This window comes from Lepus europaeus, chromosome 8, assembly GCF_033115175.1.
Source record: "Lepus europaeus isolate LE1 chromosome 8, mLepTim1.pri, whole genome shotgun sequence".
NCBI lineage: Eukaryota > Metazoa > Chordata > Mammalia > Lagomorpha > Leporidae > Lepus > Lepus europaeus.
This window is the reverse complement of record NC_084834.1, coordinates 35,706,836-35,721,344: the sequence shown is the minus strand read 5'-3', so window position 1 is coordinate 35,721,344 and position 14,509 is coordinate 35,706,836. Positions and strand designations below refer to the sequence as shown.

At 36.6% G+C, this 14,509-nt stretch overlaps 1 protein-coding gene across 3 annotated transcripts in view; it reads right to left on the bottom strand.

The window, feature by feature from the left end:
• The window catches only part of INPP4B (inositol polyphosphate-4-phosphatase type II B), a 901,292-nt gene that overhangs the window by 165,583 nt on the left and 721,200 nt on the right, over positions 1-14,509 (bottom strand). For all 3 annotated transcript variants that reach the window (XM_062199561.1, XM_062199562.1, XM_062199560.1), the window contains exon 15: positions 11,898-12,006. In XM_062199561.1, the coding sequence (XP_062055545.1) occupies positions 11,898-12,006 (109 nt within the window). The remainder of the gene's footprint in view (positions 1-11,897; positions 12,007-14,509) is intronic.

The following is a 14,509-nucleotide window of genomic DNA, read 5'->3' as shown; positions in this document are numbered from 1 at the left end:
CTCTTCCTCTCTCATTCTCTGCCTTTCAAATAAAATAAAAATTTAAAAAGAAAGAGAATTCTCAAAAGAAGCACTTTTGCGGATTAAAGGGGTGAGAAATAACTTAATATGTTCATCTTAAAGTGTTTGAAATAGTAAAGTGGAGATAACTTCTAGATTGTGGTAAATATGAGAGTACTTCAAAGAGCTCATGGAACAGTGGAATTAAAAGATAGTGCAGTATGGGTATTTGGCATAGCGGGTAAGACAGCCACAGCCCACATCAGAATCCTCAGCTTTGAATTTCAGCTTTCTGCTAATGCACTCTCTAGGGGGCTGCAGAGGATGTCTCAGGTAGATGGGTCCCTGCCACCAAGGTGGAACAAATGGATTGAGTTTTTGGCTCCTGGCTTCAGTTTGGTTCAATGTCAGCAGTATGGGCATTTGGGGAGTGAATCAGGAGACAGGAACTCGCTCTTCTCCTGTTTGTTACTTTCTGTCTCTCTGCACCTGAAATAAAAAATTTTAAAAAGGCAATGCAGAAGCTTCTTGTTTTTATATAGTCCCATTTGTCCAGTTTTGCTTTTGATAGCTATACTTTTGGGCCTTGTCCAAAAAATCTTTACCTACACCAATGTCTTGAAGCACTTTTCCTAAGTTCTATCAATTTTATAGTTTCAGTTCTTCTATTTAGGTACTTGATCCATCTTGAACTGATGTTTTTAAAACATTTAATTATTTATTCTAAAGACACAGTGATGAAGAGAGAAAGAGAGACACAGAAACAGAGACAGAGACAGAGATACTTCATCTACTGATTTAGTAGGCCAGGCTGAAACCAAAAGCCCAGAACTCCATCCAGGTCTCCCACATGGGTGGCTGGTACCCATGAACGCTGGCCATCATATGCTGCCTTCCCAGGCACGTTAGCAGGCAGCTGGATCAGAAGCAGAACATTTAGGACTTGAACTGGCACTCTGATGTGAGGCATGGCATTGCAAGCAGCGGCTTAACCACCTGTACCACAATCCTAGCCCCTTGACTTGATCTTTGTAAATACTGAAAGATAAGGATCTAAATTAATTCTACAAAGCATACCTAGTTTTCCCAGCACAATTTATTAAAGAGACTGTCCTTTCTCCAATATATATTTTCGGCACCTCTGTCAAAAATCTGTTGGATCTATGGATGCCAATTTTCTTGATTGCATTATGTTCCATTGATCTAGGTGCTGGTTTTGTGCCAGTAACACGCTGTTTTATTTAGCGTAGTTTTGCAGTATCCTCTGAAGTTAGTTCCTGTGATGCCTCCAGTTTTATTTATTTAGTCCTCATTATTGTTGTGGATATTCTGGGTATTTTGTGGTTTCATATCAATTTTAAGACTCAGTAGAGTGAACAGACAACCAATACAATGACAGAGAATGTTTTCAAGATATTCCTTAAACAAAATATTAATATCCACGATAAAGAAGGAACTCATAGAATACCAAGGACATTCTTCTCAGATATAGGAAAACAATCCTAAAATTCATATGGAAATTCAAAAGACCCTGAATCCCCAAAGCATCTTAAATAATAAAAACAAAGCAGGAGACATTACAATGCCAAATTTCAAGACATACTACACAACTGTTATAATCAAAATAGCTTACTAAAGTCACAAAATAGACATACAGACCAATGGAGCATAATAGAAAGCCCAGAAATTTATCCACACATCTATAACCAACTAATCTTGACAAGCTAAAATTATTCCCTGGAGAAAGGACAGCTTTTACAACAAATGGTATTGGAGATATTAGATTTCCACATGCAGAAGTCTGAAACTGGATCCCTACTTTCTATCCTATACAAAAACCAACTCAGAACTCTAAACTTAAGACCAATAACCATCAAATTTCAAGAGGAAAATAGGGGGAACATTGCAAGACCTTGACCTAGGCAAAGCCATTTTGGATAAGACCCAAAAGCACAGACAATAAAAACAAAATAGACAAATTGGATTACACCAAGCTAAGAAGCTCTGCACAGCAAAGGAAACAATTAACAAAATTAAGAGGCAACCAACAGAATGGGAGAAAATATTTGCAAACTATGCATCTAATAAAATATTAATAAAATATTAAATACCCAGAAAATATAAAGAGCCAAAGAAACTCAACAACAACAAACCATACAATCCAATTAAGATATAGGCAAACGGAATTTTTCAAAAAATAAAATACAAATGTTAACAGTTACATGAAAAAATGCTCAGGACCAATAGCCAACAGGGAAACACAAATGAAAAACACAATGAGGTATGGACACTCAAATTGGAATGGCTGTTATCCAAAAACAGAAAATAGCAATTGCTGGCAAGGATGCAGAGAAATATGGATCCTAATACAATGTTGGTAGGGATGCAAATTGGTTCACTCATTATGGAATGCAATACAGAGATCACTGAGAAAATTAAAAATATATCTACCATAAGAATCAGCTATCCCACCCCTGGGAGTATATCCAAAGAAAATAAAATTAGCATATTAAAGATTTATCTGCACTCTCATGTTTATACAGCTGAATTCACAATAGCTAAGATATGGAATCAGTCTAAATGTTTATCAACTGATGATTCTATAAAGAACATGTATCTATGCAGGACAGAACATTAGTCATAAAAAGGAATGACATGTGGGCATTTGCAATGAAGTAGATGTAACTTGAGATCATCATTCTCACTGAAATAAGCCAGATCTAGAAAGACAAATGCCACATGTTTTCTCTTATTTGTGGTAGTTAATATACTGAGAGAGTATAAAACTGTGTGCATGTCATATCACTTGATATTTAGTTATAAAGATTGCTTCTGTTGTAAACATTACATTTGTAGTACGTAAATAACAATATAATCTTCTTTCCCCATCAAAAATTAAAAAAAAAAATTGGAGGGAGAGAGGGAGTAGTAATAGTAATAGTAATAGTAATGTGTTGCAAGTATAGGCAATTGTAACAAAAGTTAGAATCTAAATGACTATCAATTGTATATTGGTTAGATAACTTTTTAAGATTTTATTTATTTATTTATTTGAAAGAGTTACACAGAGAGAAGGAGAGGAAGAGAGAGAGAGAGATGTCTTCCATCCGCTGGTTCACTCCCCAATTGGCCGCAATGGCCGGAACTGTGTCAATCTGAAGCCAGTAGCCAGGGGCCTCTTCCAGGTCTCCCATGTGGGTGCAGGGGCCTAAGGACTTGGGCCATCTTCTACTGCTTTCCCAGGCCTGAGCAGAGAGCTAGATTGGAAGTGGAGTAGCTGGGACTTGAACCTGCGCTCCTATGGGATGCTGGCACTGCAGGTGGCGGCTTTACCAGCTATGCCACAGCTCCAGCTCCAGTTAGATAATTATTTTACAAACAACAAATCAAATCCTACTGAGAACTCAGGAAAATAAGATACATAATTGCTGAGTAGGGAAGTTGCCAAGGCATTTGTTTCATGTCTGTGTATTTATTTTCATCTACTTGAAAAACAGAGTAGGAGATACAGTGTGCGTATGGGAAGAGGAACGGTGATGGGGAGAGAGGCAGATTTTAATCCATTGGACAACTTCTTAAATGAATGCAATAGTCTGGGCTGGTCCAGGATGAATCCATTAACCTGGAACTCCATCTGAATCTCCTGCATGGGTGGCAGGGGCCCAAGCACTTGAGCTATTATCTGCTATCTGTCATGCACTAGTAGGAAACTGGATCAGAAACAGAGTAGGTAAGACTCCAACCAGCACTAATCAGCGGTGGCATAATGTGTTACATCATAATATCTGATCCCAAAACATTTTTCGAGTGTAAAGGTTCAAGAGAACACTAAAAAAGTCTATCTGGTACAAAAACTTTTGAAGTCCATGCATAGATTCTGCATAATATGCATTACTCTATGATCTATGTATAGATTTCAAAAAATTAGAATCAAAATAAAAGTATATTTTAATTTTATTTTCAGGAACTTATTATTTTATTGCTTATTATTATTTAACTTAAATAATAGCTAACATCAAACATTGATCAACCCCTTAGCATGTGTCAGGTACAGTTAAATATGCTTGCTATATATTAATTCATCCAACTATCAGAACAACCTTATGTGGGGTATAATATTACTTCTCTTTTACAAATGAGGAAATTAAGGTAAAAGGAGAGATAATTTGACTAGTATCACAAAGTCAGGCAACCTGAGAACCAGGATTGAAATTCATGGATTGAAGTCTATGAATTGCTGAAATGAAAGTTTTTACTTTGCCTAGAACAGGGGCCAGAAACATTAAAGAGATTTATGGAAAAGCCAAGAACATTGCATTCTTAAGATCTGAATTTGTGGACCAGGAATAATAACTGACAAAATCTTTTAAAAAATTGACACAACTAGCAGAAATTATTATCTTAGTATACTAAACAGATTATTTTATCCTGATAAAGAGGATAAAAGGTAGGTTTTATCTGTAGATGTACTTATATTATTGGAATTTTTATGGTACAAGAAAATTTTGTTTTTTGGATTTAGTTAAAAAGAGAATGAAGTAGAAAAACTACACTACAAATTCATTTAGGATCATATGCAGGTTAGCAAACTTCCATCCATCCATTTGTACCACATTTAGTTTAGAGTTGTGGAACCTCATCAATTATTCTGTAAAGTATGTCCAAGCCCCAATATGACCATTTTATTGAAAGCACTTAATGCTTTCTCTATGTCAGTTATTGACATATGAGAGAGAAAACTCATTTCTTAAAGATTTGGTGTTATGTACAAGAAGCTGGTTACAGGGAATTGCACTTGGAGAAGAAATGTCTGGCACACAGTTTTGGCAGACTTAGCTTTTTGTGTGCTAAAATATGCACTGAGCCAAGAGTTAAGAATGGCCAATAAGGATTCAACTAACAGGGGGGAAGGGACTACAGCCCCAGGGAGCTAACTTTAAATCAATCCCTCAAATTAAGTATTTCTTTCAAAATGACATACTGTCAGCTACTGGAGAAAGTTCAACAGAAAAAATAAAAAGAAATTGACAAGGGCTTTCATTTTACTTATTCATATTCCCATAGTGTCTATGTGATTTCATTATAGTCTTTAGGAGAAAATTTTGTGATGGAAAATATTCTTTTCTAAGAAAAAAAAAGCTGCATTTGAAAGGGAATGAGACATGAATTTACCCATCACCTGTGAGACAGACACTGTAAATGAATCAGCTTTGGTGTATTAAACAAGATTTTGAAAGAAACACAAATGATTAAAAAAATAAAGATATATATATATATATACACACATGTACATGAATACATATAAAATTCTTTAAAGAATTAGTCACTTTAGGCAACTGTGTAATTTTGAATTTATGATCTAAAAGTATAAAAATGTAGATTACCTGTAGAAAAAAGACTAGAAAACATGACACCAGTATGCTACCTGAAAATGCCTTGTTAGGGAGGGAAATCGAGGGTTCTTTTAATCTTTTCTTGTGATGTTTTAATGTTTTTTAACATTTATTTTCTGCAAAATGGGGAAAGTACCAATAAAATTATCTATTAACAATTTATAACTCAGATAGGCATCTGGCACAGTGGGTGGGACATAACTTTGCAGGCCTGTATCCCATAATGGAGTGTCTGGGTTCTAGTTTTGGCCCTGTTTCTGATTCTAGCTTTCTCCTAATGTGAGAGGCAGCAGATAATTGTGCAGGTACTTTGGCTTCTGCAAACCATGTCAAGTTTCAGCCTGGCCCAACCTTGTCTATTATAGGTATTAGGTATTTGAAGAATGAACCAGCAGATGGGAGATCTTTCTCTGTATCTGTTTCTCTGTAAATCTCTGGCTTTCCAATAAAATGAAATATATATCTCTTTCTGTATTGATTATCTATCTTATCTAAGTATCATCTATCTACCATATAAATGACATAGTAGCTCTAAAATTCCAAAGTAATTCAAAAAGGAGGAAATTTTGGTTACCTTATTTTGATCGGTACACATTGTAAACATGCACTGAAATGTTACACTGTACCCAATAATTATGTATCATTATTAACATTTTTTCCAAAAAGCTAAAAATTGATACATTTTCTCTACTTATGAAAAAAAACAGAGAACAAACTACAAAAAGACAGACAAGACAATGTGTCCCTCCCCCCAAGTAAATAATGCCTTAAATTAAAGCATTTGAATTAGAATTATTCATTCTCCTTTTCAAAAATAAGTAAGGATAATTATTTGGAAGCATAAGAATGTGGGATTTTAAAACATCTTTGTAACTTGTGTCTACTCTGTTCATTGGTTACTAGAGAATACAGAGAGAGGGAAGAGTGGGAAAACTTGCAGACATCTCAGCTTTTAAATCACTAGCTAAAATGTTATGTTTACCTGAATTAAGTTGTCTTTAGTGATTTTATCAGGAAAAAATACATTTCAGAGGCAGGTATATGAGGCAGTGTGTTATGCCCACGTCCCATAACAGAGTCCAAGTTTGAACCCTAGCTACTCTGTTTCTTATACTGTTCTTTGCTAATGTGCCTTGGAGGCAGCAGATGATGGTTCAGTTACCTGAATCTCTGCCACCCATGTGGGAGACCCTGACTTCTGCCTGGCCCACCCATGGTTATTGTAGACATTTGGGAAGTGAACCAACAAGTAAAAGATCTTACTCTCTCTCTTTCCCTCTCTCAGTGTCGCTCTGCCTTTCAAGTAAAGAAGCAAAACATTATAACAGAAAATGAGGAATTATCTACTTGTATTTTTCCATATAATGGTAAACAAAATGTCCCCAGCCCAAGAGTTTTCTCCTTTTGACTGTGTAACCACTGAGCTCATAGAAGGTAGGTATCATTTAACTCTTCATGTTTGCTATGACTGTGCCTCCCCCACAAAAATTCACATCTTAACATTCATTTGTTGCAAATTAATCATCAAGATGGTTTCATTGATATTAGAATGTGGGGCGTTTAGGAGTCTTAATGCCCTTATAAAGGACTCCTGTTAGAGCTGCCTTGCCCATCCAACATGTGACGACACAGCCAGAAGTCAGCCCCTGTGAGCAATGGGCCTTCACAAGCCACTGAATCTGCTGATGGCTTGATCCCAGACGTCCCAACCTCTGGAATTGTGAGCAGTGAATTTCTGTTGTTTATGAATTATCCAGTCTAAGGTATTTTGTTATAGGAGCAGGACAGACTAAAGCATTGTTTTCTTTACTTCTGAAAATTCCATTATTGTAGGCTCAAATACAGCCTACAATATTCTTATTGCAAAAATTTTAGTTCCCTTTTCCTTAATACTTTTCTTGATTTTATAAATTTCAGATTGGAACAGCAGAGCAGTAAATGTTGATTAATGGCATACAGAGCTGACTGGGAAGTAGTTGGGCAGGCAGGCACTTGCTTTAGGGCAACTTGAAGGGTATTCTGAGTTTGCTCCAAAGTAGTAGACAGATTTTTACCAACCAGAACTTCCAAGGTGGTGTTAACACATCCTTTGCTGGGTTTTTCTTTACAAAGCTGCTTGGCTTTCATGAGATGCTTTCTTATGTTAATGAGACGCTTATGCTTTCAGGTCATGATGCTATTTAGTAAAAGTTCTGGTGGAATCTGATATCCTGATGAAATCAGAAATGTTCAAGTATAGCCAAATATATGGTATATTGACAATTCTCTTTTCTTCAGAAAGTAAAAAGTTGATTTATGTTTTGGAAGAACAGTCTACAATTTTTCATATAATGTCTAGGTAAATGTCTTACACCAGTAGGAGTAGACATTTAATGTTGTAAGTGAATACACAGGTACAAATATCCTAATTTTTATCTTTTTAACAAATATATGTGTAACTAAGGTTTTGGTTCTCCTAGACAAGTATATAGCACAAAATCTTTATACTACATTCAATTTTGTTTATATGTTTCTAAGTTCCAAGTTGACCCAGAACAAAATTCTTATATTTTACTCAATTTTGCTTTCATTTTGCAGCTGGCCCTTGAGCTTTGGAGTCTATAAAGAAAAATTTCCAACAAATGAGTTGTGATACTTTCTTTGTTTCAACACATATTACATAGCTTTTCATCCTTCCTGATGCACATACCACTTGAGGGTCTCTGCAGCTGTCAAGTTCAACTGATCCGCATCACCATCCCTATTTCTATTCACCATACCTTCCAACAGTCCTCCTACAGTGTTAAACACATAAAGCTATATCAGTGATTCTGAACTTTGGCTACACATTAGATTTACCTGGGAAATTTTAAATCCACAACAACACCTGGGCCCCACTTCCAAAGACTTGGACTCAATTTGTTTGGGGTGATATCCTGTCAATGTTTGAAATGTTTTAAAGCTCCAGGAGTGGTTCTAATGAGCAGTCAAGGTTGAGATTCCTTGCTTTTTCATATTACTGATCTACTACATTATGAATATTTGTGAAACTTTCTTATCCACTGGAGATATCAGCATGTTTAAGTTAGAGACTACATCTAATTCATATATTGATTTTGATGTTGTTGAATTTGATTTCTATAATACTTATAAACACAGTGCTTTGTGAGACACTTCAGAAAATTAAAAAAAAAAATCAAGACTTCTGTGTTTCAATTTAGAAGAGCACAAACTGTAATGGAAACACCAAACAAAAAAAAATGGAATATGGGTGGTGCCCATTCAGGAAATGGTTTGTATAACATTTCAGATACAACTACACAAGTGGATGATGCCTGTAGGAGGCTGGCTGGGGACAAAGGAGGGAGTCATGCTGGCTTGCTTGTTCAATGGATGAGGATGGACTTCACCAAGGTTTCTGTGCACAGTTCATACTGCACACAGGTGTTTGTGCTTTAAGTATATCAATTCTTCCTAATTTTCGTATAGCTAAAGCATATTTCTACATGATTTGAACTGTATAGCATGGATGTGATAAACAAGATTTTCTTACAGTAAAATGCTTTTCATTATGTGGTTAACATATTCATCAAAAAATGATAAATAGGAGCTAATGTAATGGTGTAGTAGACTAAATTGCCAATGGTGGTGCCAGCATCCACTATCACAGTGCCAGTTTGAATATTGGCTGCTCTGCTTCTGATCCAACTCCCTGAAAATGCACCTGGGAAAGCAGTGGAAGATGCCGCAAGTGCTTAAGTCCCTGCCACCTATGTCGGAGACCTGGATAAAGTGCTTGGCTCCTGGCTTTGGCCTGGCCCATTCCCAGCCATTGAGACAATTTGGGAATGGAAAATTTTTCTCTCTGTGTGTCTGTATTTCCTCTGTCACTTTGTCTTTCAAATAAAAGAAAAAAAAAAAAAAACACCTTCACAGAAAAGGTCACTAGGACACAGGAATACAAATTACATCTGTTCCCAGATAACAATATTTCATTGGCTTAGCTGAGAAGTAAATGAAGTTGAAATATAGTTTCTTCTAGTCGAAAAGACTTGGGTATCTATTTTGAAAGATAGCCAAAGGAAAAAGTTACAGGAAAAGTTCCTTCACTTAAACGTTATTTTCTGCCTTGCAAATGCACTTGTTTACTCCATTTCCAAGTTATTCATTTTACATACTCAAATTTATTCCTCTACATTATTTTTGACTGGCTAATGCAATATTTGCTGAGGAAAGAGGCTGTAGACAAAGTATTGCTGTGGTATGACATCCCTTTAGACACCAGCTTTGCATTTAACTTAGTAGGTTGATACCATGCTCTCTTGTGCATTGCATTAGCAAGCTGCATATGTACTACATGACTGCCCTATAAAAGATTCTTTTAAGATCCACACCAAGGTTTTTTTAAGAAATATTTATATTTTATTGATAAGGTCATCAATAAGTCCATGTGGTATATACCACATATGAAAAACCAGGTAATCAGTGTTGATAAATATTGAGAACACTTTTTCCTTATTTTTCTCTTAAATTTGATTCCAGTGGTATGTCTGTGTGTGTGTTTGCATGTAATGTTCTAGTAAATATATAAAAATAATGAATAATTCAGATATTTATGAATATATTTAAATATAAAAATATTTTTAGGCTGTATTTTTTTTCACTGTAATATATCTCAAACTGGGTGACAGAGAAACCCCCAGTGCAGCAAAATACCACTAAAAATAGCACACAAGGAAAGCCAAATAACTGGGAAAAATGTAGCCTAAGAGAACATAAAGTTTTAATCAACCCTGTCTGTTCTGGATGTGAGTACCACAAAATCAGAAATATTCCTCCTGCATGAAAGAAGGCTTTGGGACTGAGGAGGCGAGAGCTTGGGTGGCATAGAGGGTATTGGAGGATTAATTATAGCCGTTAAGACACCGCTGTGAATGCCTACATCCAGAGCAACAGAATGGGATTTCAAATCCTGACTTAATTTCCAATTCCAGCTTCCTGCTAATGTGCACTCTTGGAGGCAGCAGGCAACTGCTCAAGTACTTGGGTCCTTGCCACCCATTTGGAAGACCTGTACTGAGTTCCAGGATTCTGGCTTCAAACAAAATAAAATGAATTACTGAGACGATGGTACAATAAGGTGTGAGTGAGAAACACCTCTCAGGAAAGCCCATGGGCAGAAACTGTCTTCCATCCCTGTCCCCACTTCAGTGAAGAGATGGGCTCCCTGGCCCAGAGAGTTAGTGATCTGAACAAACTTCACATTCCCACGAAATAAAAAGGGGATACCTCTCTTCAGCCAAACCTGAGATTTGAACTTCCTCTCCCCACTGCAGTAGCAAAACAACAGAACCACTGTGGCTGAAGAAGAGGTTTGGTGATGGAACAGTTCTATCATACTAGTTATGGTGATGGTCACAATTTCACAAAACTATAAACCCACTCCATAAGAGAAAAAAACAAAAACAAACAAGAAAATCCTTGAGAAATCTGAATAAGCACCATAGCCAAGTTAATAGAATTGTACCAAATTGAGTTTTGAGAAAAAAATATATAAGCTTGCAATTTATATTTAGATAATAATACCTTTGTTATTCAGTTCTAATTTACTTTAAATCTTTCTGAACATCCAGACATTTAAAAACATGCTATATGTGATAAAGCTTTTTTAAAAGTGCTAGTTTTACCACTCAAATGCATTTTCTAATACTATTACTAAACCCACAATGACTAAGGAATAACAATTTTCCTCTAACTTTGAAAATCTGGAGGTTTTTTTTTTTTTTCCCCAAGCACAGTACCTATGTGAGGACAATAATCTTTCATACTTGGATAATGCTTTTTGTGATTTTCATGAATACAGTCATAGCCAGAGAATAATATAAGTTCAATTGCATGGGACATGGGAGATGTGGATGAATGATTGAGGTCAATGCTTTACAAGGCAATATTTAAAAGTAACTAAAAAAAACAGAGAAAGGCAAATGAACATTATAAATATCAGTGGTAATACTGCATTTTTGCGTCATTACCTTTTGCCTAAGGAATAGAAAGTTTTCCCATTTAACTTCATCACTTAAGTGATAAAGTTCTGTATTGATGTCTCTTTTTCAAATGGCACCATTAAATGATGAGGTAGTTATGAGCCCTGCCTGTGGCTACAGTGGATCAGAGTCATAAATTAGGATCTAGGTTTCCCATTAAGTGTCTTCAGCTCCACAACCAAATTAGAATTTGTTTCCAGGTAAATTCCTGCACACGATTCCCTTGCACAAGCAGAGGTTGATATTGAAACATTACCTCTTTATTAGGAACATGGCTTTCAGGAAAATTTTCTGCCAGCATGGTATTCCTCACTAAGCAACACATGTAGGCATTTTGTTTAAGCTACAGAGTGGGATGGAAATGTCAGAAACTATTCATTTGACAGACTAAGCTTCTTTATCTTTACCTTGTATATAGACTTCCCCAAAGAGAGGACAATATCATTAATAGAATGCATGCTTTCCTCCTGTCTTTACTTACTTTCTTCTTTCTGTTTCAAATCGATGGAGTAGCTTCCGAAGACCACCATTCTTAAATCCCTGAAAATGGGCAGCTGGGGCTCCAACAGTGATGACATCGTAGAGAGCATCTGGAACAGAAACGAACGAGATGAACACTTTGCAAGCATTTGTCTCTAGCATGCTGCTTTCATTGACACACATACACATACACACACTGTGAGAAGTTTGAAAAATTCTTCTGTTTAATTTTGCAGAAATGAATGTGAACTCACATCTCAAGGGGGCAAGAGGAGCTAATTAATCTTTCTAAAAGCCACCTGTGCACCTAAACAAGTTATAATATTTCCCTGATTTATGACTACATCTTAATTATATGCTGCAGCATAGAACAGTATGTTCTGCTATTCTTCCATATACTTACTGAGATAACATGTTAATTGGTCTTTTGTGTATTTTACTTTATTGAGTTTTGCATCATTTAATTTGCAATCATCTTGAAATTCAACATTAATGAACAATTGTTCAGCCAAATTTTACAGAGCAAAGAACCAAAATATTAATACATTTTGGCTCAAGGACAGAAGAGTACTACTGCACTTTAAAAAAAAAAAATCTATGCAGGGTAGTTTCTTACATGTGTACACTACATCTTACACAATTTTGAATGCATATTTTTGCAATTTTCTGAGTTGATGTCGAAATAATGCACAAAATGTCCCCAACTATTTTCTAGGGAGATATTTTGTTTTATAATAAAAATCCATACATTTAAATTGAAACTCAATCCTTTGATCTTGAAAGCCATCAAGTTTGATACATAATAAGTTTATGACTTCAAAACATGCCATCATTTTGCATTCAAATGAAAACTATCCCCATAAGAAAGAGGACAGAGTGAATGCCCTCTTGTTAAAGTACATTTTACTTGAGAAACCTAATTTCACAGCAGATCCTTTTCAAATTGATTTTGGTATTGACACACTGGTTGTTTTTCTGATCTCATTTACTAGGAAAACATAAATTATTTTATTTGCCTCAGGTAAACACTGTAACTTCTTCAGAGTAGTTCAACCCAGATGCACCTGGATTTTTTTTAAATATAAAATAAAAAACTTCAGGGCCGGCGCCGTGGCTCACTAGGCTAATCCTCCGCCTTGCGGCGCCGGCACACCAGGTTCTAGTCCCGGTCAGGGCACCGATCCTGTCCCGGTTGCCCCTCTTCCAGGCCAGCTCTCTGCTGTGGCTAGGGAGTGCAGTGGAGGATGGCCCAAGTCCTTGGGCCCTGCACCCCATGGGAGACCAGGAGAAGCACCTGGCTCCTGCCATCGGATCAGCGTGGTGCGCCGGCTGCAGCGCGCCTACCGCGGCGGCCATTGGAGGGTGAACCAACGGCAAAGGAAGACCTTTCTCTCTGTCTCTCTCTCTCACTGTCCACTCTGCCTGTCAAAAAAAAAAAAAAGAAGAAGAAAAAAATAAATAAATAAAAAACTTCAGAAGCCCTCAGAAAACACAAGGTCACGAGAAACAAAATGCAACTCAATCTAACACATCCATAAAGCATACTTTGAACTATGACTTGTAGATCACTGTGGGATGGCTTTGTGGCTCAGTGCAATAAGCTGCCACGTGGGTAGCTGGCATCCCATATGGGCATCAGTTCGAATTCTGGCTGCTAACTCCACTTCTGATCCAGCTCCCTGCTAATGAACCCGGGAAAGCAGTGGAAGATAGCTCAAATGCTTGGACCCCTGCCACCCACCTGGGAGAACTGGACGGAGTTCCAGGCTCCTGGCTTCAGCCTGGCTTGACTCTAGCCATTTTGGCCATTTGGGAAGTGAATTTGTAGATGGAAGATCTCTTTTTCTTTGTGTTTCTCTCTCTTTCTGCCTCTAACTCTGCCTTTCAAATAAATAAATAAATCCTTAAAAAAATATAGATCACTGTGGTAGTAATCTCTTGCCCTTTTAGAAGTCACTGCTAAATAAGAAGTCAGCTTTTTTAAAGACAGTGTTTTTAGATTTTTAAGAAATCTAAATATTTCCTAGTCTAGCTCATTCTAACCTAAGACTAGGAAAAGAGCTTCGTGCTATTCACAGACATATGTAAAATACATAAACACATCTGTTCTGCTTCAAGAAAAGGACTATGGCTTTCTCACGGGTTTTAAGATCACCTCAAAGTTACCAACACTAAATTCTAGTCCAATGTCACTTATATTACAGAAATTCAAGGACAATGAGAAATTAATTGCTTGGCTTAAGGTTCAAGTCCTGGCTGTTCCCCTTCCAATCTAGCTCTTTGCTTATGGCCTAAGAAAGCAGTAGAAGATAGCTCAAGTGCTTGGGCCCCTGAACATGTGTGGGACACCCAGAAGAAGCTCCTGGTTCCTGGCTTTGGATCAGCTCAGCTCAGGCCATTGCGGCCATTTGGGGACTGAACCAGCAGATGGAAGACCTTTATCTCTGTCTCTCCCTCTCTTTGTAACTCTGCTTCTCAAATAAATAAATAAAATCTTTTAAAAAATGGAATTGAAAGTAGAAAATGAAAGTGATCATCTAGTAAATTTTATTTTTTTTAAAAAAGGAATCTTAACAATTATAGGTGATATGTATTTTAATTTTTTGCTAATTT